This window comes from Sylvia atricapilla, chromosome 16, assembly GCF_009819655.1.
Source record: "Sylvia atricapilla isolate bSylAtr1 chromosome 16, bSylAtr1.pri, whole genome shotgun sequence".
NCBI lineage: Eukaryota > Metazoa > Chordata > Aves > Passeriformes > Sylviidae > Sylvia > Sylvia atricapilla.
Genome location: NC_089155.1, coordinates 7588091 through 7609962, shown reverse-complemented (window position 1 = coordinate 7609962; position 21872 = coordinate 7588091). Strand labels below are relative to the sequence as shown.

Below are 21872 nucleotides of genomic sequence, written 5' to 3'. Positions count from 1 at the left end.
GAGTGGCTGCACCAGGGTCTGGGCTTTAGCTGGAAGATAGGTATGGCTGTAGCTATTGGAGGCATGAGCTGAAGGAGGAGGAAAGCCTGGAACATGTCAGGAGGGAGGAGGCGAGTGGCTGTGTGATAGATTAGTGGAACTTAATTTTTTTCTGAGTTTTTAAAAAAAAAAAAAAAAAAAAAAAAAAAAGATAAAAAAGGGGAATTAATTAGCCTCAGCAGCTGGTGGGGCTGGGGTTACTGAGGGTGGATGGGAGAAGAGTTAAAAATAGCAGGAAGGCCCAAGTGGAAAGTTTCTGTAACATCACAAGTCAGGCATTTGGTGCTTACCCGCCCTGACAGGCTGGAGCCTGTGCCAGAGCCCTCTCCACCATCCTCAGCCCTTTCCCACTGACCTCCCTGCAACTTTTCACACGACATCACCAGCCCTTCGTTTTGCTAATTAACCCTTTGCTTCCAGACATTGGACTTGCATCTTGAAAGAGAAAAATAAGCCACAAATTGCTCAGCCTGGGAATGTGAGGGTGCAGAGGAGCACAGCATTTGTACTGGCCCTCTCTGGGTCCCTGCATGTCACTGGCGGTGTGTGGAGCCCAGAGGAGCTGTAACACCCCCCCTGTATCCATTCGCATCTGCATCTCAGCTTCCCCTCGTTAAAAATCCTCGTGTTTCCAGAGGCCCTGGGTGGATTTCACCGGTAGGTCTGAGCCCTATACTGGGACACTCTGGATGCACAGTTTGTCCTTTGCTGAGACGGAGATGGATGAGGCAGCTCTGAGCAAGCCCAGCGTGCCGCACTTGTCCCCACTGCGAGAAAGCAGATGTACCTGGCTGCTCCCACAGGCTTTCTCTGCTTCTGTTTGTCTTTCAGGATTGACAATGAGAGCAGCTGAATTCATTCCTTCTCCCTCTCCGAGCCCCAGTTGTGTCCAGCTCTGCTGCTCTAGAAAGGCTGGCAAGAGCTGAGCCTGCCATATAGAGGGTGTTCTGAGGACGGTGGAGCAGGGCTCAGGCTGGAACCGATTTTGGTGTTTGGCAGAGTGGTCAGTGACTTTGGTAGAACTGGGTTGACTGGGGGTCAGGTTTGGCTCTGGTTTATACTAAACAGGAGCTGGGCACTACCCTCGCCTGGTTTAAAAGGGTTTCCCTCTTGCCCTAGCTGTTTGCAAGGTCCTGGGTCTCAGAACAAGCATCTGGGGTGACCTCATTGAAAGCCAGTGCAGGACCCTGTGGACAGAGAGAGGGTGGCACAGCTGACACAAGGCAGGCTTCCCTCCATCATTGTGCCCCCTGATGACAGGACTGCCATACAGGGAGCGGGACACTTCTGAGCACAGACTATCTGAGCAGTCACCCTGCTCCTGCTTCTGCTCCTTCTCATACTGAGACAACCAAAGCACAGTTGGACCTCCCAACTCTCCTCTCTCTCAGCTGCATGCTGAGGTGATCCTCAGCATTCCCACCAAGGAGGTGTCACTCATCTGGTGACAGCCCCTTGCCCAGTCCCTGGAGTGCCCAGGCTTGGATGAAATGCCAAGGTGACTTCATTGCCTTCAGCCCTTCTTCCCCCTAGTCCTGCTCAGCACCTTGGGTATTTGCTGATGAGGTTTTATGGCACAATAAAGGTGTTACCGTCATTCCTACCCTCCCCATCGCTGTGGTCTGATCATGAGGGATGTCCTGGGACCTGTCCTGGTGCCATGAGGCTCTGCCAGTATATCCCAGTGTGGGTGGAGTGGTGGCCCAGTGTAGGTTCAGAACAGTGCCCATACTGGGGCACTTTGGGACACTGCTGCCAGTGTCCAGGACCAAGGGACAGGTTCAGACTTAAACAGCTCCTGCTATTGCACGTGCCAGGAGAGCCCCAGCCTTGTATTCCATCATTGCATCTTGGAGACAGAGCTGCACAGCCGGGCACCGAGCTTCTATGTCATGAAAAAAGCACATCCTCCCTTGGGCAGGGCAGGACCGGACCGAGCTCGGCGAGCTCCTTCCATGGCAGAACCGACCCAAGGGATGGCGAACCCATGGCCGGGAACCGGGGTGATGCTGCTCCACACAGGACCAGAACGCGGTGGATCCCCCGCCCGCGGCAGCGGATCCCGCAGCATCCCAATGTAACCTTTGCTCCCCATGACCGAGGTACGGCTCCCGGGGGAACTCGCCGTTCCCCGGCACCGCAAGCCCCGAGGGGACCTCGGGGACCGGGACAGGGCGGCTGGGCCGGGCCGAGGCCAGGGCGGCCGGGGGTGTGTCTGGTGGGGGAGGGATCGGAGCCGAGAGGGGCTCCACCTCCCGCAGCTTAAAGCCCGGGGCGGAGGGCGGTGCGGGTGTCCCGGGAAAGTTGTGCCCGAGTTGCCGTCGGCTCAGAGCGGGAGCGGCTCCGGGAGCGGCAGCGGCGCGGTCGGGAGCTGCCGGGTGCGGGTGGCCTTCGGGGGGACACCCACTGCCCCGCTCACCCTACGGCCCCCCTGCCCTTGGTGCTGGCGATGACCCTGAACACGCAGCCCGGGAGCAAGAGCCCGCTGCGGCGGAGGGCCAGCACCCCGCTCCCGCGGCCGGGCGGCTCTGGGGCCACTTCGCGGCGTGAGCCCTGTCACCCCCAGCTCGGCCACACGGCCTCCGAGCCGGGCAGCAGAGCCCCCCGCGGCAGCTGCTCCCCCGGCTCCTCGGGCTCCCCAAGCCTCAGGAAGCCCCGGTACCGAGTGGTGCTGCTGGGTGACCCCGGCGTGGGGAAGACCAGCCTGGTCAACCTCTTCGCCGGCGTCCAGGAGAGGGACCTGCTGGACCAGCACGGAGGTGGGTGTCTGGTGGGGGGATCTGCTGCAGGGTCACCTGCGGGGCATCCCGTGGTGGGACAAACGTATGTGCGAGGAGTCCGGGACCTGGCTGGGAAGTGCGGCGCTGACCGAGTTCCCCCGGTGTCCCGCAGGGGCCGCGTACGAGCGCAGGCTGACCGTGGATGGCGAGGAGACCACGCTGCTGGTGCTGGACACCTGGGAGCCAGAGCAGAGGGTACGGCGGGGCTGGGTGTTGGAGTGAGCTGGGTGAGTGAGGATATGCTCAAGGGACGCTGTATGGGCACAAGTGCTGTCTTAGGGCCTCTGAGCACCTTGAAGGGCAAGCTGGGACCCTCCTGTCCGTGTCTGGGACTCACCAGTGTGGAGCACGGGATACACACTGGGCAAGACAGGCTGGGGTCACATCTGTGCCCACCCTCCCCAGGCATGGGAGGCTGCCCGCGGTGTTCTCACTGATGTGGGTTCTTATATGATAACCCACTCCTAAATGCATGGAAATGGTTTGGGAATGGGGCTGAAGGATCCAACTGGGTACATCCACAAGTCAGTATCACCAGCCAGAACACCTTAACGGACAGAATGGTGCCCCCAAGAGCCTGGCATAGGGCATTCCTCATGCCCAGAACATGAGGTATCTCCTGGGCAGAATACCAGTGCTGCTGTCACTGCCTCCCTCCAAACACCTCCTCCTTCCCTTCATGCCAGGGCCCTGCACTCCTGTAGGTGCCGTCAGGCAGTGAGTCCCTGGGAGTGGGGATGGAGTCCGTGCCCACAGTCAAGCTGTGGCCAGGGGTTCAGCACCCACATGGACTGAGGCTGTGTTTGGCACTTACCTGCACTGCCCAGAGATGCCCCAGCACTGTAATAGCCCAACAATGGCCCCTATTTTCCCACTATGGCTTATTTCCACATTGCCCAGCAGTGCCTGGATCATGCAGGGTGCAGTACCCACCACATTGTCCCAGGGCATTCCCAGGGGATTCAGCCTCATCTCCCCACACCAAGGTGAGCCCACAGCCCCAGTTTGTTGTTGATATGGAGGAAAACTCCCAAACACTCACCTCAAAATCAAGAGCTTTTAATCTGCATTTAATTAATAGGGTAACACATCTGTTCTCCACAGTGTTGGGGTTGGTAGGGTGTGCTGACAGGTTCCACCAGTTCCCGGGTGCACTTCTGTCCCCTGAAAGTGGTCATGGCCACGGATCGGTGACATCTTGTTCCCCATGTGGTGACAGGGTGAGGACAGCCAGCGCCGTAGCCACTGCCTGCAGATAGGGAACGCTTACATCATCGTTTACTCTGTCACTGACCGGGACAGCTTCGAGAGCGCCTCCGAGCTGCGCATCCAACTGCGCCGTGCACGCCAGGCTGAGGACATCCCCATCATCCTGGTGGGCAACAAAACCGACCTGGTGCGGTGCCGTGAGGTGTCCGAGGAAGGTGAGTATTGGGTGGAGTGTCTGCCTGATGGAGACCCCTGAGGGGATCTGTCCCCTTGTCCCTGGACGTGCAGCTGCCGTTGTGCATGTGGCAATGCCCGTCCCACAGCACTTGGGGTGCCAGCAGGACTATCCCCTCTCCCCCTGCCCTTCCCTTGCAGAGGGCCAGGCCTGCGCTGCCGTCTTCGACTGCAAGTTCATTGAGACGTCAGCGGCTCTGCAGCACAACGTGGACGAGCTCTTCGAGGGGGTGGTGCGGCAGATCCGCCTGCGCCAAGGGGGCAAAAAGTCCCACCTGCACCCCGCACCTGGACAGAAACACAAGGAGAGCTTCACCAGCAGAGCCCGGCACTTCCTCGACAGGCTGGTGGCCAGGAACAGCAGCAAAGCGGCCCTCAAAGTCCGTTCCAAGTCCTGCCATGACCTGTCTGTGCTCTGAGAGCCACGGTCCTGTCCCTCCACACATGCCAGCTGGGAGTCTGCTCTCTGCCAGCAGTGTGGCCAGTGGCTCTGTGGAGAGCTCAGACAGGGCTGGAGTGATGCTGAGGATGTGGAGCTGTTTTTACTGGTGCTGAGGGATGCAAAGGTGCTCTGGATCCAGCCACTCCCCTCCAGGAGAGTGGGATAAGTGGGACCAGATCCATGAAGTGGAGGATGGGATGGGTACCTGCACCTGGGGTGGTGAGAGTTTGGATCACAGCTGCTCCTGCAGAGCCAGAGGTGAGTGGTAGCTGTGCCCCAGAGCAGGGCTGGAGGCTACCAGGAGCGTGGCAGGTCCCGCTCGCGGTGCCATCCTTTGCAGGGCAGCAGGGACTGGCAAGGGCACCGTGGCATTGTCCACCTTGGACAGCTTGGAGCCTGGCAGGGGAGCACCAGCGGCATCACCTGGCACCCCGACCCTGCTGTGCCAGGGCTTTGTGCCATGTCTCACTGGCATCAGTGTTTCTGTGCTCTCTCTGTACTTGTGGGATGGAGAAACCCTTGATCTGCAGAATAAACCACATCAGGGAGGTGCTGTTCTCTTCTGGGTCCCTGCCCTGGGGAGCCACATCCCAGAGACACACGGTCAGATTGGAGCCCTGTTCCTTGCCTATGGCAAGGGCTGAGGATCTGCTACCTGCTCTGGCCAGGCCTTGGCTGGCTTCTCCATTAGCTGGACTATCTTGGGGCAGGGAGAGCCTCTATCCAAGGCTTCCTTTGGCCACCCTTGGTGATGGTCCCAATTCCTTGCCCAGTGGTCCAGCATCATCCCCTGGGAAGGCCACTGCATTTCCCAACTCTGTAAAAACCTCTGGGAGGGACTGATCTCTGCTGAGCTGCAGGTTTAAAGCCCCTGAACACCGTGGGAGCCACAGCCTGGGCAGGGAGCTGGGCACTTGGTGGCTCCTGGCGCCCCAGGAAGAGGCAGGGAGCAGGGAGCAGGGGCACAGCCAGGAAGGGACGTGCTTGGCTGCAGCAAGCAGGGAATGACCCTGGGCACCCAGGGAGGAGATGCTGGAGCTGTGTGGGCTTTGCCTGTTGTTTTTAGTTTGTGCTGCCATCCAGCAGCTGGGATTCCATGGGGGAACCTGCACAGCGTCTCAGGCCCGATGCCAGGGAGGATCAGCAGTGCCCTCCTACGCGGGTCGGGAGTTTCCACTCACTCTGTGGTCAGACTGTGGGGAACCACTGGCTGGGGCTGGCACAAACGGGACACTGGCATGGGGCAGCACCCTGTCCCTATGGGAAACTAGTCTCTCCTGAGATGCAAATCGCAAGCTTTGCCCTCAGAAATGGGGAGGTGAGTGCTCAGATTTTTTTTTCCATGCCGCATAGTGCCCATGGCATTGCTGCTCCATCCTTGCTGCTGCTCTGCTCCTCTTGTTTTGCCCTGGAGCTCCCGGCTCGTCGATTCCTGATGCTGCTGGAGGCGATGCTGTGGTTCACACGGCGTCAGCCAGGCCGGGTTGGGGGCTGCACCCGAGGGACAGGGGCTCCTTGCTGCTGCCGGTCCCTCCCGCAGCTGCAGCTGGTGTTTCCCTGTGGCAGGAGGCGGGGGAGGGGGGCCACGGGATGGAAAGTTGGCAGTCAGCAGAGAGGGGAGTGGAAAGAATGAGCTCAAACCCAGAAAAATGCGGCCGTGCTGGAGGATGGGAGGAGTGGGAGGAGAGGCCAAGGGGGGCCACGGTGAGGCGCTGGGAAACGGAGGGAGGGTGGAAGGAGGAGGAGCTGGCAGGGGGCCAGAGACTGCCTGTGGCCCCCATCTGAGCCCACTCCTTGGGAAGGTGGTGCCAGGTCCCACTGGTACCAGCTGTTCCAGCGAGTGTTCTCGGGGCTATCCCAGTGCCATCTGCCTCTGGGTGGCCACTGGCTCCAGTGCTATCTGTCCCTGGGTGGCCAGCTGTCCCAATGCCATCCATCCCTGGGTGGCCACCAGCTCTAGTACAGTCTTCCCCACCCCATGGGTTCCCTGGTGCCACCACCACCCTGCTCCCACCTCCACGGGAACTCGCGGGCTCCTCTCTGGCACGGGGCCACCCTGGGACAGCAGCCCCGGACTCCTCCACCTCGCTGTGCACAGCGATGCCATCCTTGGTGAGGATCCCCAAGCCAGGCTGGGATTTAGAAGGGGGCAGTGACGGGCTCAGGAGCTGTGCCGTGCCGGGCCATGGCAGGCAGCAGGGTGGGATGCAGGGGCGTGTGTGGGCACACTGCCTTCTGCTGCCCATCCTTCTCGGCTCTGGGAACAGCAGTGGCAGGGAGAGGGCAGCATCCCGGGCGGGAGGCCAACCCCGCAGAGACGGGCTCCCAGGAGGCCTTCCCATCTGCCCTCCGCCTGAAACATGGAACTATGAATCACCCCGGTCCTGAAATAGATTCCTTTTTTTTGAAATGTAAAATTTAAAAGACATTTTTAAAAACCCTAAAGACTTGTGTTATAATCCCTGCTGTGCTCCCATCTCCTGCCCATGGCTCAGATCTAAACTGGGGGTAGCACCATTTCACTGTGCTCAAATCTCCACCAATTTTTGCTCCTCAGCAGACTTTCATCTCGGTGAGGAGGAGGAGGCTTGGTGGCCCAGCCGAGCTGCCAGTGGCTTGGAGTATTTGCGAGGAAAACACACATTTCGGCCAATTTTCCAGCAGAGCCCTGGTCCTAGTCCAGCGTGTGGGCAGAATTTGCTGCCATTTATAAGAGATTTTACAGAGGGGCTGTTTGCCATGACCACGAGCGGGCTGGGAGCAGTCGGGGGCTTCCAAGAACAGGGGTGAAGGTCCTTGGAAAACGCCGAAGGGCAGGAAAACCCAGGGCAGCCCAGGAGCTCCCGACCCAACTCGCTCGGGTCGATGGCACCTGCAGCTGCCACCTCCCCGCCCGTGCTGCAGGAGGGCTGCGAGAAAGCGGGCCCCGTGTCCTCAGGGCGTCCCCGGGCTGTCCCCCGCCCTTCACAGACAGCGGGGGCCGGGCGCGGAGGATGGAGCGGGGCCGCAGCCGCGGGCTCTGCCCTTCTCCTGGCAGCGGGGCCGGGGGCGGGGCCGGCTTCAGCGCCGCTACGCGTGACGCACTTCCGGTCGGTAAGGGGACGTGTCGGTGCGGACCGCGGTGGGAGCAGCCGCCATGGAGGAGCCCGCGGCGCACAACGGCAGCGCCGCCGGCGCCGCGCCCGGGGCCGGGACCCCCGCCCGCCCGCCCGCCACCCCCGAGGGCATGGCGCTGGCCTACGGCAGCCTCGTCCTCATGGCGCTGCTGCCCATCTTCTTCGGGGCGCTGCGCTCCGTCAGCTGCGCCAAGAGCAAGGTACCCCCGCGGCTCGGGGCAGCCGGGCCTATAGGCCTCGCCTCTCCCCAAGGGTTCCCTCCGGGCGCCCCGTTCCACGGGCGGACCGGCAGCTGCATGTCCCCGGCTCTGGGCCTGGAGGCGCAGGGGATCCCGGGGAGAGAGTTGGCTTCCCCCGGGTCTTCTCCAGCCACGTCGTCGCCGCCCCGATAAATTCAAGTGCTGCAAAACACAACCGTCCTTGTCCCTCCTCAGGAGGAGCTGTGTTGGGGGGACTTGTGTGCGGCTATGCCCCGCGGCACTGGGGCTGCTCCGGGGGTGCTCTCCTGCCTGCACACCCTGTTCTGTCCTGGTATTCCTCCCGCTGTTCCCTGCATTTCATAGCAGGGACTTAATTCCAGCAGTTGAGCCGCTGTAGCTCAGGAGGAAGGACTGTTTTACACAGTCTGATCTATTACTATTTTTAAAATCTCCTTGTGTGCCCTTAAGCCTCATATCAGGGGCTTCAGCTGATCTTGGGGGGCTTCTGGCTGCAGTGGGGGGCTGTGAGCAAAGCCCAGCTGTAGGTCAGGGCGGAGGGTTCTCATCTCTCACTCTGCAGGGAGCAGCAGGAATTTGGGCACCCTGCGCTGCTGGGCACAGCATGACAACTGCTGTGCCCGGGATAAGCTGCACAAGGGCTTTTGAGGTGCCCTCGATCTGTGCTGGCCGCAGGTGTTTGCCTGAGTGAGATTAGATCTCCGAGCAGCAGCCAGCTGGGCCTGGAGTGGGCAGGGGACAGGCAGAAAACAGGCAGCCCTCTGCCTCCTCAGAAAGCTGAAGGTTTCCCATGGGAAATGGCTTGAAAGGGGCTGGTTGAGCTGGTGCAAAGATGTCTTGGAAGGGGGGTTATAAATCTGGGGCTTTTGAGCGTGAGTGTGTCCCAAGAGCAAGGTGAGTGATGAGAAGGTGGCTGGGGAGATGTGTCGTGCTCAGGGTGATCACAGATGGTGGCACAGATGGGGCTGGCTGGGCGTGAGGGGTGAGGAGGCCCAGCTCCCCTCTGGGCAGGGGAGAAAGGAACAACGCCAGCATAGGATTTTTTCCTTCTCCAAGAGGAGAAAAGCAGTAAATTGTGGCTGTCCTGGGAGGGACAAGTGCAAGGTTTGTGTTTTCCAGCTCAGGCTCTGCCTCTGACACAGCCTCACCTCTGGATATAGCAGGGGACAATGGGTGTTTTGTCATGTTTTGTCCCACTGTGGAGCCCTGCAGGTTGTGTCTCTTCACCCCCCTGTGTCTGCTCAGGTGTGAAGCCAGAGCAGGGGCTGATCCATTCCTGTTCTATCCTTCTGTCCCCAGAACTCCTCGGAGATGCCAGAGACCATTACCAGCCGAGACGCTGCTCGCTTTCCCATTGTTGCCAGTTGCACCCTTCTGGGGCTCTACCTCTTCTTTAAAGTAAGTGACTGGCACTGGAGCTGGGGCAGGACGTCCTCCTGCCTGGCAGGAGCTCCCATAACAGGGTGACTCTGTTTTTGGCCCTTAGTGTTGGGACAGAAGGTGTGTAAGGCTGCACAGATCGAGCTCTCCAGTGTCACCGTGCAGGAGGATGTCAGTTCTTGCCTGAATTGTCACAGCTTGAGGGTAATCAGAGCCTGTTTGTGCACAGGTTGTTTCTGGAGAGGTGCCGAGGAACAAATAGCCCTGAGCTCTTCCTGCCTCCGTGGGCCAATGTGACAGGGCACAGGCTGGAGCCAGAGGGTGCTGGGACTCTGAGGGGCAAATGCTGCTGGCTCTGTGTTGTGCTCCTGGAGCCATTTTGGCTGCAGGTCTGGGGGAGCCCCTGTGTGATCAGGTGAAGTCTTTTAGATGTTCAGAGCCCACAGGCAGAGTCAGATCACCTGAGTAATGGATGAGAGCTCTCAGCAGCATGAGCCTTTGGTAATGTGGAGAAGATGTCTTGGCCTCAAGCACCTTGGGCTGCCCATGCAGGTGTGGCACATGGCTGAGCTCTGGAGGCGTCTGGGGGAGCTGCAGCACAGAGTGGTCCTGTGGGCATGGCAGCTTCTAGCTGTGCTATTTTGGGATACCTGCAAGGTGCCAGGATGCTCCTGGCTGGTCAAGAGGTGAGAGTTCAGTGCAGAGTTGGGAATGGTACAGTTCAGTCCCTTCTCTGCCAGTGGCTGTATGCCATGTGCTCTCCCATCCCATGTCTCCCTTCTAGGAGAGCATGGAGGGCCCCAGGATCCTTCCACACTGGTTTGTAGGGGTGTGATTCAGTAAGGGAGCATGTGACTTGGAGGGCAGGAGTTTTAAAAACACTCTGTTTAATTAGGGCAGGGGATGCTGCTGCTCCCCTGGGCCTGGGCAGCCCCTGGGAGTGGTGCCTCTCTCCCTGCTCTGCAGGGGAAGCTCTGGCCTCCTTTCTGCAGCACTGGAGTTATTTTTTGACCTGAGCTGCTCACAGATGCACAACAGCTCACGGGCCCATTGTGCTTGTTCTTTGAGCACATGGCTATTTCCAACATATTCTCCCTTAGCATGCAGGAATTTGGGTTATTCTAGCTATTCTTCTCATCTCCCTGGAGCACTGACACAGCAGCTGCCAGCAGGAGCACGAGGATGGGGAGGATGCTGTGGTAACTAACCCCTCTGTGGTTTTGTCTTGCAGATATTCTCTCAAGAGTACATCAATCTTCTGCTTTCCATGTATTTCTTTGTGCTGGGGATCCTGGCCCTGTCCCACACTATCAGGTACAGCACAAGGATGGGTGTGACTGGGGCAGGGCTACCCAAGGCTTCAGTTTTCAGTTTGTTTTATTGGGAGGATTTTAGAGCACCACTGCCGTGCAGCAGAGCCAGATCTTCAAGGTATTTGCCCAACCTCTTAGGGTGTTGTCCCTTGCTGGTGGGAACCAAAGCCCTGGGGGTCCTAGGAAGCGTCCTGTACAGCATCACTGGGAAAGCTTGTGGAGGTGTCAGTGGACACCATAATGGGACAAGGCCAACTCACCCTAAGGAGCTTCTCTGGCTCAGAATCAGAATACCCTGAGTTGGAATGGACCCACAAGGATCAAGTCCAACTTCAGACCCTCCACAGGACAACTCCAAAAATCCCCGTGTTCCTGAGAGTGTTTTCTAAGCAGTTCTTGGAATCTGGCAGGCTTGGGGCCAGGACCACTTCCCTGGGGAGTCTGTAAAAGTGCCAACCACCCTCTGGGTGAAGAGTCTTTTCATGATATCCAACTTAAACCCCTCTTGGCACAGTCCTTGCCACCCTGCAGAGGGGAGAGCTCTTCAGCACCCTTACTGGGATGGGTGACACAGGCAGCTGGAGCTCATAGTAATGTCTCTGGCCTCTCGTGGTGATGCGTGGCACGAGGTGTTGAAAGCTCAGGCTGTTTCAGTAACTGAAAAACTCAAACTGGTTTCCTGTTTCGTGAGCTCTGGGGCCTTGAGGACCAGATGCTTTCCCTAGACTGGTGCTGGGCAAGGGCTTTGCTCTGCTCCTGGCTCTGCAGCAGAACCAGGCAGTGGTGGCCCAGGCAGTGCTGGGTACCCAGAGGGTTGCTAGGGGCCGTAGGGCATTTGCTGGGGTGGATCCTCATTTCTTGTGGGAAACATTCTGTTTTCTTGCCCTGGAATATTTGGGGGACTGTCACGTATAGCCAGATCAGATCTCTGTGCAGGATGAGTTGCTGTGGCTCCTGGCAGTCCCTGATGGAGCAGATGGCGTTTCCCCATCTTGGGAGGGGGTGTGGGGCCCCCTCAAATGCAGAGGTGCTGGGCAGCACATCTTGTGGGGTTTCTGTCGAACTGCCCTTCTCTACACCTCTCGTTTCAGCCCCATGATGAACAGATTCTTCCCTGCAAATTTCCCCAACAAACAGTACCAGCTCCTCTTCACCCAGGGCTCCGGGGAGAGCAAGGAGGGTACGTTGGCTCGCCGGTCTTGCAGGGCAGCCTGAATGTTTTCTGCCTTTACTGTTCTCTTTTATTTTTTTTTCTTTTTTGATCTTATGGCTCTCAGCCCATTGAAAAAACCTTCTCAAAGACTCACCTCTCGCTCCCCACTGAGCTTACATAGCCAGTGTGAGCCACATGTGTCCCTGCAGAGCTGGGCTGGCACTCTGCCTCTGTGCTGTCTCTGGCTGGCAGGGAGACCCCCAGAAACACCTCTCAGAATGCTGTGGGGATGGAGCTATGGCTGTTGTTAAATGCACAGCCTTTATTTAAGCCCCTTAGAAAGCATAGGTCTGACTGATTTGTGCTGCTTTATCTGGGCCAGATCTTTGCACTGGCAGAAGATGCTTGATAAGTATCCTGCCCTGTAGTAGCTTTACTGGTAAGGGAGTATTTCTGGTGATACCACCAGGAGTTAAGTGTCACAGGAAGAGGGAGAAGATTTGTCTCTCCCTGCCTTAGGCAGTGCCTGAATCCAATTTCCTTACTGACAGCAGGACCATGGATGCTGTCCATGTGCAGAGTCTGGCTGAAGGAGAAGGTCTGAGCTTTCCAGGGCCCACTGCTCATTCCCAGGCAGTTTGCACGTGTGTACCACAGGTACAGTCCCCTTGTTTGGGACGTGAGCACTGAGCTCTGTGCTCCCCAGCTGTGGAATCACTCATTTCAGCCCTGCACAGGAAGGGGAACTGCCTGGCCTGCTTCAAACCTGACCTCTTTGTTTCCTTGCAGAAATAGTGAATTATGAGTTTGACACCAAGGATCTCGTGTGCCTGGCCTTGAGCAGTGTTGTGGGGGTCTGGTACCTGCTGAGAAAGGTAAGTGAGGCACAACTGGGGCCTGGGCTGGATTGGACATGGACTCATTTCCGTGCAAGGTGGGGGTTCCATGTACAGTGGGACCCAGATCTCCTTTTCCTGTCCTTCTCAGCACTGGATTGCCAACAATCTCTTTGGGCTGGCGTTCTCCCTCAACGGGGTGGAGCTGCTGCACCTGAACAACGTCAGCACTGGCTGCATTTTGCTTGGGGGCCTCTTCATCTACGATGTGTTCTGGGTAAGTGTGGGCATTCCATAGGCCATTGGTGGAAGCATGTGCTTGGTATTCTGCCTTTCTGGAGGCACCACGCTGGCTGGACACACACTTGAAGTCAGGATTTTCACTTTTTCAGCCCAGAGAGGTGTGGCAGGACTGATGACAGAATCCACAGTGGCAGAATGTGGCTCATCAAGTGCGTCTTCTTTTGTTGTCTCACTGAGAGAGCCCAGGGCTGGCAGGGACCTCATCAGGGCTATTGTGGGGTACTTAGTGTGTGTCATATCCGGTCCTGTATTCCCCACTATGGTCTTCCCAAGGCCTGGCAGCTGTTGGGTGGGCTGGAAGCTGCTCTGGGGCACACTGTGCCTGCTTGTATGAGCTGTGCCTTGGCTCTGTCATCTGCTGGTTTCGTTAGTGTCCTTCTGTTCTCTTGTACAGAGGACCAGACCCTGGAATGCCTCCAGTCCCTTTTCACAGCCAGTGCTGCACCCTGACTTTTTCATTTTGAGGTTTTCCTTATGTCTTGCAGTATTTTTTGAGCTGCTTTTGAAAGGGGGGTGAGGAAGGCAGGAATGCAGTTGTGTGCTCTGCTCTGGGCATGGGAGAATGTTTCTGCTTGTAATGTCCATATTTCCCAGTCCTTCCTGCTGCCTCCACGTTCTGAATCACCATGTTTCCAAATGTCTGAGAGCCTTGTATACATTGAGGTCTGTCCAGAGCTCTGCAGCTGCCTGTGTAATCCCTCCATGTTTATGCCTGGCTACTGTGAGTTGTTTTGTACTTGGCCAGTGGTGCCCCTGTTTCCCAAGCTCGTTAACAGTCTGGGCTCTGTGGTTTTTTAGCCTGTGGGCCACTTCCTCCACAGCTCTCAGCTGGAGAGGACTCAGCCTTCTGCCTTACCGCACCTGGTGCCCCAGGCCCTGCTTAGTGTGTGTGTCTTCCCAGTGCTTTGGGGACAGTGAGGACACCCCTCTGCTCTTCACTTGCTGGCTGTCTCCTGTCTCAGCTTCTCCATGGATCAGAGTATTGCTGGAGACTTATGGAAGGGCTGCCATGAAGTGGAGGCCCTCGTGCTGTGCCCTTCTGCAGGAACTTGGGTCTTGGCATGGATTCAATGACAGTGAGATGCCAGGAGGGTTTCAGGGAGGAAGGAGATCTCAATGGGTTAATGCTGTGCCCCCACATAGTCGTAGGGGGGCATGTGGTGCTTTTCCCTGATCCCAGTGTTGAGTCCAGTCATTCCATGACAATGATCAGAATTTGCTGCACCTTATGGCAGTTAATCTGATGCTTTGAGATTTCCCTTAAATCCAAGGCTTCAGGATCTTGCTCACCCAGTGCTAACCACCATCTGTTTTTTTGTGCCTGCTGGACTGGAAGCTGGGAGATGGAAAGGTGCAGAGATCAGGGTGGCTGCCCTCAGTGTTTACAGTCCACCTTCCAAATGCTGCCAGTATTTACAGCTGATAGGGCCGTGCAAGTAAATGACCTCAGAGCAAACTGCAGCTGATCTGACACTTGCCCCTGTCCCCGCTGAAAGCTCCTGCCTTCCAAATGGACTTTACATGGAGCTGATTGTATAAAGCTGAGCTGAGGTTCAGGCCTGGTGGTGGGCAGCAGCTCTGCCATGTGAGTGCTGTCCCCATGCTGCTCTGGGAGCAGGACAGCCATGAAGAAGCCACCTCCCCCAGTGCCATTGTATGCCACCTCCCTCAGACAGTGGGCTTGCTTTCAGGGCTCCTGCACCCACATTTTGGCAAATGCTATTTTGGCTATTTTGTGCCACTGAGGCCACTCCTGGCCCTGGGGTGAGGCTGTAGCTGAGTGTGGGTGTGTGTTCCTGTGCAGCTGTGGTCACCTTGGCCTCCTCTGTTCTAGGTCTTTGGCACCAACGTGATGGTGACAGTTGCCAAATCATTCGAGGCCCCAATAAAACGTGAGTAGATCTTCCCTGTGTGCTGGGGTCTATTTTGCTGCAAGCCCTGCCCCATGCATCCTTCACCTCTGGAGATGGCTCAGGCTGGGATGTGTGCAGGAACATTCCCTGCTAGGGACCCCTTCTCCCTGTCATTGGCCAGCCTCAAGCCAAATCTCTGGAAAAGGATGGTTTTCAGAGCCCTGGTCTGTCTGGGTCACTCTGTACCTTTGGAGTGTGCAATTTCACCTGCTTGTGAAAATAGTCCATACCAAATAAACACCACGAAGAAAAAAAACACAGAGCCCCAGAATAGCAGGAGAGGTGAACTGGTGCTGCTGTGGAGCTTGCAGTAGTTCAGGTCTTGGGACCCCTTGGTTTCTTGTCCTGGAATTGTCCCAGAAAGAACAAGTAAAGCTACAGGGAAGGAGGGAACTGAGGGCAGGGACAGGTCCCTTGCCCTGATCTGGTCCCTGTTTGCCAGGCCCGGTGGGGCTGGGGTCTGTTCAGTGGGGACACTCCCCCTCACTCTGCCTCACTCTGCTCCTCGCAGTGGTTTTCCCTCAGGACCTGCTGGAGAAGGGGCTGGACGCCGACAACTTCGCCATGCTGGGGCTGGGAGACATTGTCATTCCGGGTGAGGACAGAAGAGGGACGATGGGGCTGGAGTCTCCTTTGAGGGGGCTGTGGGGAGCTGGGCAGGTGCCTGGCTCTGCCCTTGGCCAGGCGTAGCGCTGTGCGGGTGTCCCGGTGGCTTGGGAGTCTCCCCGCAGGTCCGGGTGCTGTCCCGGTGCCGCGTGCCACGAGAGGGCACTGTCACCCCGGGCACGGCACCGGAGCGCCGCGGGTCCTGCCCGGCCTCCCTCAGCCTGCCCCTCCAGCCCCTCGCTGTGCCTTCCCTGCTCCTCTGGCCCCTCGCTGTCCCTCCTCTGCCGCTTCCAGCCCCTCATTGTGTCCTTCTCCCTGCAGGGATCTTCATTGCCTTGCTGCTGCGGTTTGATATCAGGTGAGCAGGCGGCAGGGAAGGGTCTCTGGCAGGTTGGATCTTGCAGCATATTTGAGCTGCTTTTGTAGAGGAAAAAAGGGAAGGGGGAGCCAGGAGCACAGTCATGGGCTCCCTTCTGGAGCTGGGTGTGGGGACACCCCAGGGGGTGTAAGAAAAAGCTCTTGGAAGAGGGGGCTGGCTCTGTGGCTATGTCCTGAGCACTGAGGGTGAGTGGTTTGAATTCCAGCATAGGTAGGGCAGGCAGCATAGGGCTGGGGATCAGGGCAGCTGCACATAGCAGCCCCACAGAGCCTCACCAGCTGTACCAAGGAGTAGAGGGAACTGAGAGGAAGCAGTGACAGCGTGGGAAAGAGCCAGGGCTGCTGGCACCTGGGAGGTGCTCGCGTGGATGCAAATCGGTGCCTGGCAGTGCTGGCTGCCTCCAGGTTGCCACTGACATTGGAGGAAGCAGCTCCTTCCCACGTAGGGAAGCTGCACCTACAACTGGGCTGCAGCAGTTGCCCCACACTGAAAGGCTCTGGGGAACAGGGTGCTCTGTGACTGCGGTGGTGTGGCCCCACTCCCACTGCTCTTGCACAGACCCTCTGGGCTGTGCCAGCTCTTCCAGGTGTTACCACCTACATCCTGCCTGCACCTGCTGGGAATCCCAGTTCCTGCAGCCTGCCCTGTGATAAAAAAACAACTGCTGAGAGCCAGGGACAGGCCCATCTCCACCAAGACAATGGGACCTTCTCCTTGGGTTCCAGCCCCAATTCCTCCCTTCTCAATTGCCATCCAGCAGCAGGATCGCTTGCCTTCTTCCCGTCTCCATCCCCTTACCAGGGTGTTACTGCCTTCAGTCCCACACTGCTCCTACAACACCAGTGGCTGCACAGGTTGAACATTGCTCCCCACACCCCACTGTGGTGGGAGATGGCTAAGAGTACCAGGCCAATTCCATTTCAGCCACTGGCATTCTAGACTGGAGGTCATTGAGCTCTTCTCTTTCCCTACAGCCTGAAGAAGAACACGCACACGTATTTCTACACCAGCTTTGTGGCCTACATCTTTGGACTGGGCCTCACCATATTCATCATGCACATCTTCAAGCATGCCCAGGTGAGCTCCACCCTGCTGCCTCCTGTGGATGCACATCCAAGTGGGTCAGGCGAGCTTGGCCACAAAGTTCCTGCATCCTGCCATGAAAAAGTGGATTTATTCCTTCTCTTGGCTTTGGTTTTCCAGTACCTGCCTGTACCTTTCCCTGCCCAAAGCTCCTGTGCCCAGCTGGAGCAGAGGCTGGATTGGGGCAAGGCTCCTTGTTTCCAGCAATAGCCCCTCAGCCAGGATCCCTGTGTTGTTTGGCTCTTTGCAGCTGAGCTGCCCTGAGCTCCCACTGGCTGTGCAGCAGGGGGCTCTGGGAGCCCATACACAGTGGTCTGCACAGGGACTCATGGTGTGTTTGTGGCCCACTGGGACCTCACAGCGAGGATTTTCACAGAATCTCGGAATGGTTTGGGAAGGAACCTTGGGGACCATCTTGTTTCAACTCCCCTGCCATGGGCAGAGACACCAACCACTAGATGAGTCTGCTCCACGCCCTGTTCCAACCTGGCCTTGAACACTTCCAGGGATTGAACATCCACAGCTTCTCTGAGCAGCTTGTGACACGATCTCACCACCCTCCCAGGAAAGAATTTCCTCTTAATATCCAATCTGGCTTCATGCTGCTGCAGCTCTAACTTAGCTCTTGAAGCTGCTTTTTGGGGTGTTAGCTCCCTGGGTAGCCGTGTGACAGATACCATGGGTGCAAAGGGGACAAGGCTATGAGTTCGCCTTGCACTCTACCCTCAGGGTGATTTGTGGTTTGGTTTAAAAGTTGTTTTTCTTCCCCACAGCCTGCGCTGCTGTACCTGGTCCCTGCCTGCATCGGATTCCCGCTTCTTGTGGCCTTGGCAAAGGGAGAAGTAACCGAAATGTTCAGGTGAGCCTCAGCTGGCCATGGAGCTGTTTTGCCGGCGGCGCTGAGGCACATGAAGCGTGCAGATGTTCCCACGCCTGGGCACAGCTGGAGGGACGGGTTCATCTGGGCATGCTCTGGGTGTGCGCCGGCACGTGCGTGGGTGGAGGGAGCGGGTCTGTGTTTGTACATGCCGGGCCTGGCTCCAGCCGCCTCCCAGGAGCTGGGTGGGAGCTGTGGTGTGGTACCAGCAGGCAGCACCTGGTATGGCTTTACGCCCCAGTGACAGGCTCTTCCCATGCGCTGGCAGGCAGGGGAGGGTGGGACTGCACACCTGGTGTGGAGATACTTGGTCATTGTGTCCCAGGGCCCGTGGGTGGGGAAAAAGAGCCGGCTGTGAGAGCAGCCAAGGCTGGTTTGAGCACATCCCAACCTCCCCACTTGGGCAAACTCTCCTGGTTTGCAGGAGTCTCCCTGCCCCAGAGACTGTGGGTACAGAGGAAGGGGGACTGGGCTGTTGTGCTCAGCTGTTCACAGAGCCTGTCCAGGCTGTTGGTGGGCAGCTCTGGCCTTCTGCCTGAGAGCTGTTTCTCTGTCATGCTCGAGACTTGGTGGTGGCTCAGCACAGTAACGACGGTTGATGCAGAGGAGGGAAGGGAACATCCTAAAGCAGGGCTGTGTACCCTCCAGCCACCCCAGTTCCCCAGCCTGGGGAGTGTTCCTGAGCTCCCAGCCTGCTCAGAGGGAAACTGGGCGCAACGGGAAGCCAGCTGTCCTCCCTCCTCCCTCCCCTCCCCTCCCCTGGGAGATGCAGGTATGCATGTTCCCAGCGGCTCTCAGCTGGGCCGTCCCCAGCCCTGCCGCACCTGCCCCTCCTTTGATGTTTGCTTCTGACAATCGCTGCTGCAGGCACTGAGTGTCCTGGGATCGTCCTTCCTGTGCACCTGGGATCCTGCAGCCGCTTTCCCCAGTGCCGTGACTCACCAGCTGACAGCAGCAGCACCTCCTGCCAGGAAACTGGGGATAGATGAGCTGTGAGGCCGGGCCCACTGGGCAGCAAGGAGCGCAGGGAGCCTGGCAGCCAGGGGCTAGTGCCCTCCCAGAGCAGTAGCACAAGCTGCTCCAGCAGCAAAGTGTTGCCAGGGCAGGATGCTGGAGGGTTGCAAACTTGACGGCCCCTGGGGGCCATACCTCCCTTGAAGTGGCTCCAGTTGCAGGCAGAGGAAGTGGGATCCAGAGGGACTGATGCCTGGAGGGCAGTGGCTCCCACCGCAGGAATCCCACCAGGTGTTGCTCTGCTGTACTGCTTTGGTGCACCCTGATCCTCCCTGGAGCTGGCAGTTCCTGTGGTCTCTGCCTGCACATGGTGTCTTAAGCAGTGAGGGTCTGCAGGCAGGGTGGGAGAGAGCAGATTTGTGCTGCAGGCCCAGGGAAGGGGTGCTGGTGGAGCAGAGGTGGATGACATTGGGATCGGCTCCATGGCTCTCAGCCTTGCCAGACCTCCCTAGGCTAGGCAGGAAGCTCCACTCTGGCTCCCTCAGCAGTGGGAATCCGTCCTGCCCCCCACATCTGCTGTGGGCACGCTGTCCTCAAGCAGCAGGACAGGGTCTGCTGCATCTCTGTCACCTGCCCAGCCCCTGGGCTGCTCCACTGCCACCTCCCCACTGTCCAGGCTTGCTCTCCCTAGGTTCTGCCTGCCTGGCTCTGCTCATGCCAGTGGGAGCTGCCTCATCCCTGAGTTTCAGTGCTCACTTTTCCATGCTGCAGCCCTATCCTGGAGTCTGCAGGCAAGGAGAGGCCAGCGGGTGCGAGCAGGTGAACGGGGATGCCAGGCTTCCTGCACAGGGTGGTGCGTTCTCGATGCTCTCACTCCAAAACTCTTCTGCTTTTTCTCTCTCTTTCCCCCTCCCTCATTTCTGTCCTTGTCTTTCCCCTCCTGCTTCCTCTCTCTCCTGCAGCTATGAATCCTCTGCTGAAATCTTGCCTCACACACCAAGACTCACCCACTTCCCCACGGTGTCTGGCTCGCCGGCCAGCCTGGCTGATTCCATGCAGCAGAAACTGTCCTGTCCCCGCCGACGCCGGCAGCAGAGCCCTAGTGCCATGTAGCCACTGCCACTGGGGCCCCTTGTCTGTCGCTCTGGCCAGGTAGGGGCAGGTCTTGGCTCTCCCTGGCCTAAGCTCTCCCTATTCCCAGCTCTCCTCACTCTGTGGGCGGAGGCTGGAGCTGTTGCTGTCCTGCTGTGGGCCAGCTTCTCTCCCATTCTGAGAGAGGAGACTGGGAAGGGCGAGAAGATTTGATATCCTAGACCTTGTCCTTTCTGCTTGGAGCAGCATTCCCATTTCCTTAGATGGAGCCCTGGGGGCCACTGCTGGAGGGGTTTGCAGCCAGAGGAGTGAGACCCTGGGAAGGAACACTGCTGTTGGTCTTGCTGCAGTTCCCCTGTTAACTGGCCCCACTGGCACCAGTGCTCAGCCAAGAAAAGCATATGCTCTCCAGGATATCCAATAGTGAACAAGGGAACAAGGATAGATCCCTGGGCACAGAGCTGGCCCCTGGCTGGGTCCACCCTGTCCTTGGAGATGTCCAGGGGGGATGCATCCCTCATCTCCCTGCCTGGGCTCTGCCCCATAGGGCTTCCTGTGCTGGGGGCTGATGGCTGGAGCCCACCTTGTCCTCAACAACAGCAGGGCAGAACCCAAGCCCACAGGTTGGGCTGTCCCCATATTGGCCCAGGGCGCTGTCCCCAGGGAGGAGCTGACCCCACTCATTTCCCTTTTGTCCTCAGCTACGAGGAGAGCTCAACCCCCAAGGAGGCACCAGGGGCTTCCAAAGAAGAGCCAACAGAAGCCTCCAAGAAGGAGAAGTGACCTTGCCCATGGGCTGTGCCCGGCGCTGCTGGGCTGGGGCCCTTTAAGACCCTCTGCAAGTGACAGACGACGAAACAATTGTGCAAGAGCATTGTGTTGTGTGTGTCGGAGCAGCCACCCAGGTGGGGTATCGATGTATGCCGGTTTTTAAATTTTGTATTGTGCATTTGCTTTCTCTCATATTAAACCATATTGAAGGAAGGAGTGCTGGTGTGGCCCTGGCCCTGCTCAGCCGCCCAGCCGGCACCAGGATTGGCATCCAGCTCACCCGCCTTCTCCCAGTGGAGCCGGTGGCCATTGTCTAGCTGTTTCCAAGTGACCAAGTGACCGTCCCCTTCCCCCTCCCACTTCTCTGGCACTGGGCCCTCCCCCAGCCTGGCCCCTGCTCGGCGATACCCAGATCTAGGGCCGGAGTCACTGAGCCCTTTGTGGGTTCGAGCCAGGATCTGGCCCCAGAGAAGGGTGGCTAAGCAGAGATTGGGATGCAGGAACCCCACAGGGTCGGGACGTGCTTTGCCTCAGCTGCTGGGGTGCTCAGTGAGCTGCAGCTAACGCCGTGTGGCCTGGGGCAGCAGGAATGGGAGGGGTAGGGGTGAGTGACCCCAGACCCAGCCCTAGAGCAGAGTGAGGACAGCATGGATTGTCCTCCTTCCCTGCATGGAGCCAGGCACAATCCTGCACCCCTTAGGGCTGGGAAGGGCAGAGGATGCTGGTGTAGGCATGGGGACTGAAGGGGCTGCAGGCAGGGGCAGCTCCAGCATCCACTTAAGCTTCCTCTGGGACCAGCTGCCCTGTGTCCTGCAGCACTGGCAGTGTCCTCCCTACCCCTTGTGGAGGCCCTGTGGAGGATCCTGCATCCCTTCGGCCATGCCCACTGCCAGAATAAATAGAAAGTGTTTGCTGGCTTGGCAGCTCCTCCACAAAAGCCGTATTGAACCATTATTCCCTGCGCCGGCTGCGAGCACTAAAAGTGGCGCCTCGCGTTCTGCCATCTAATGACCCTTTGCAGGCTCCTACAGATGTTTTCTATGACTTACAGCTCCTTTTCCAACAGCCCTGTCCGCAAAAACAAGAGGGGCCACTTTAATTCCAATTAAATACCTCCAGCTAAGCAAACAGTGTGCAGCAGGGTCTGGGTACAGTGCGGCCGCCAGGCCCAGCC

The 21872-nt window shown here is 58.1% G+C and overlaps 2 protein-coding genes across 6 annotated transcripts; both read left to right on the top strand.

Moving 5' to 3' along the window:
* The first annotated feature begins 2325 nt into the window (after positions 1–2325).
* On the top strand, positions 2326–5404 carry REM1 (RRAD and GEM like GTPase 1). The gene is made up of 4 exons (XM_066330747.1): positions 2326–2798; positions 2932–3014; positions 4039–4243; positions 4404–5404. The coding sequence occupies exons 1-4, from the start codon at positions 2489–2491 to the stop codon at positions 4679–4681; spliced, it is 876 nt and encodes a 291-aa protein (XP_066186844.1). The 5' UTR covers positions 2326–2488; the 3' UTR covers positions 4682–5404.
* A 309-nt stretch (positions 5405–5713) lies between these two features.
* HM13 (histocompatibility minor 13) lies at positions 5714–20911 on the top strand. Of its 5 annotated transcripts, XM_066330741.1 has the most exons (13): positions 7787–8020; positions 9338–9436; positions 10650–10732; positions 11823–11911; positions 12674–12759; positions 12872–12997; positions 14858–14915; positions 15448–15531; positions 15864–15900; positions 16896–16998; positions 17778–17863; positions 19798–19987; positions 20629–20761. In XM_066330741.1, exons 1-12 carry the CDS (start codon positions 7841–7843, stop codon positions 19946–19948), a joined length of 1182 nt encoding a protein of 393 aa, XP_066186838.1. In that variant the 5' UTR covers positions 7787–7840; the 3' UTR covers positions 19949–19987; positions 20629–20761. The 5 variants fall into 5 exon arrangements, with proteins under 5 accessions (XP_066186843.1, XP_066186838.1, XP_066186841.1 ...); XM_066330746.1 differs by lacking the exons at positions 7787–8020; positions 11823–11911 and adding an exon at positions 5714–6022; XM_066330744.1 differs by lacking the exon at positions 9338–9436.
* Positions 20912–21872: the final 961 nt, after the last annotated feature.

Coding starts and splice junctions, on each gene's coding strand:
- REM1 (XM_066330747.1), top strand. CDS start 2,489: ATGACCCTGAACACGCAGCCCGGGAGCAAGAGCCCGCTGCGGCGGAGG. Junction 3,015..4,038: donor CCTGGGAGCCAGAGCAGAGG/GTACGGCGGGGC, acceptor ATGTGGTGACAG/GGTGAGGACAGCCAGCGCCG. Junction 4,244..4,403: donor CCGTGAGGTGTCCGAGGAAG/GTGAGTATTGGG, acceptor CTTCCCTTGCAG/AGGGCCAGGCCTGCGCTGCC.
- HM13 (XM_066330741.1), top strand. CDS start 7,841: ATGGAGGAGCCCGCGGCGCACAACGGCAGCGCCGCCGGCGCCGCGCCC. Junction 11,912..12,673: donor CTCCGGGGAGAGCAAGGAGG/GTACGTTGGCTC, acceptor GTTTCCTTGCAG/AAATAGTGAATTATGAGTTT. Junction 12,760..12,871: donor TCTGGTACCTGCTGAGAAAG/GTAAGTGAGGCA, acceptor TGTCCTTCTCAG/CACTGGATTGCCAACAATCT.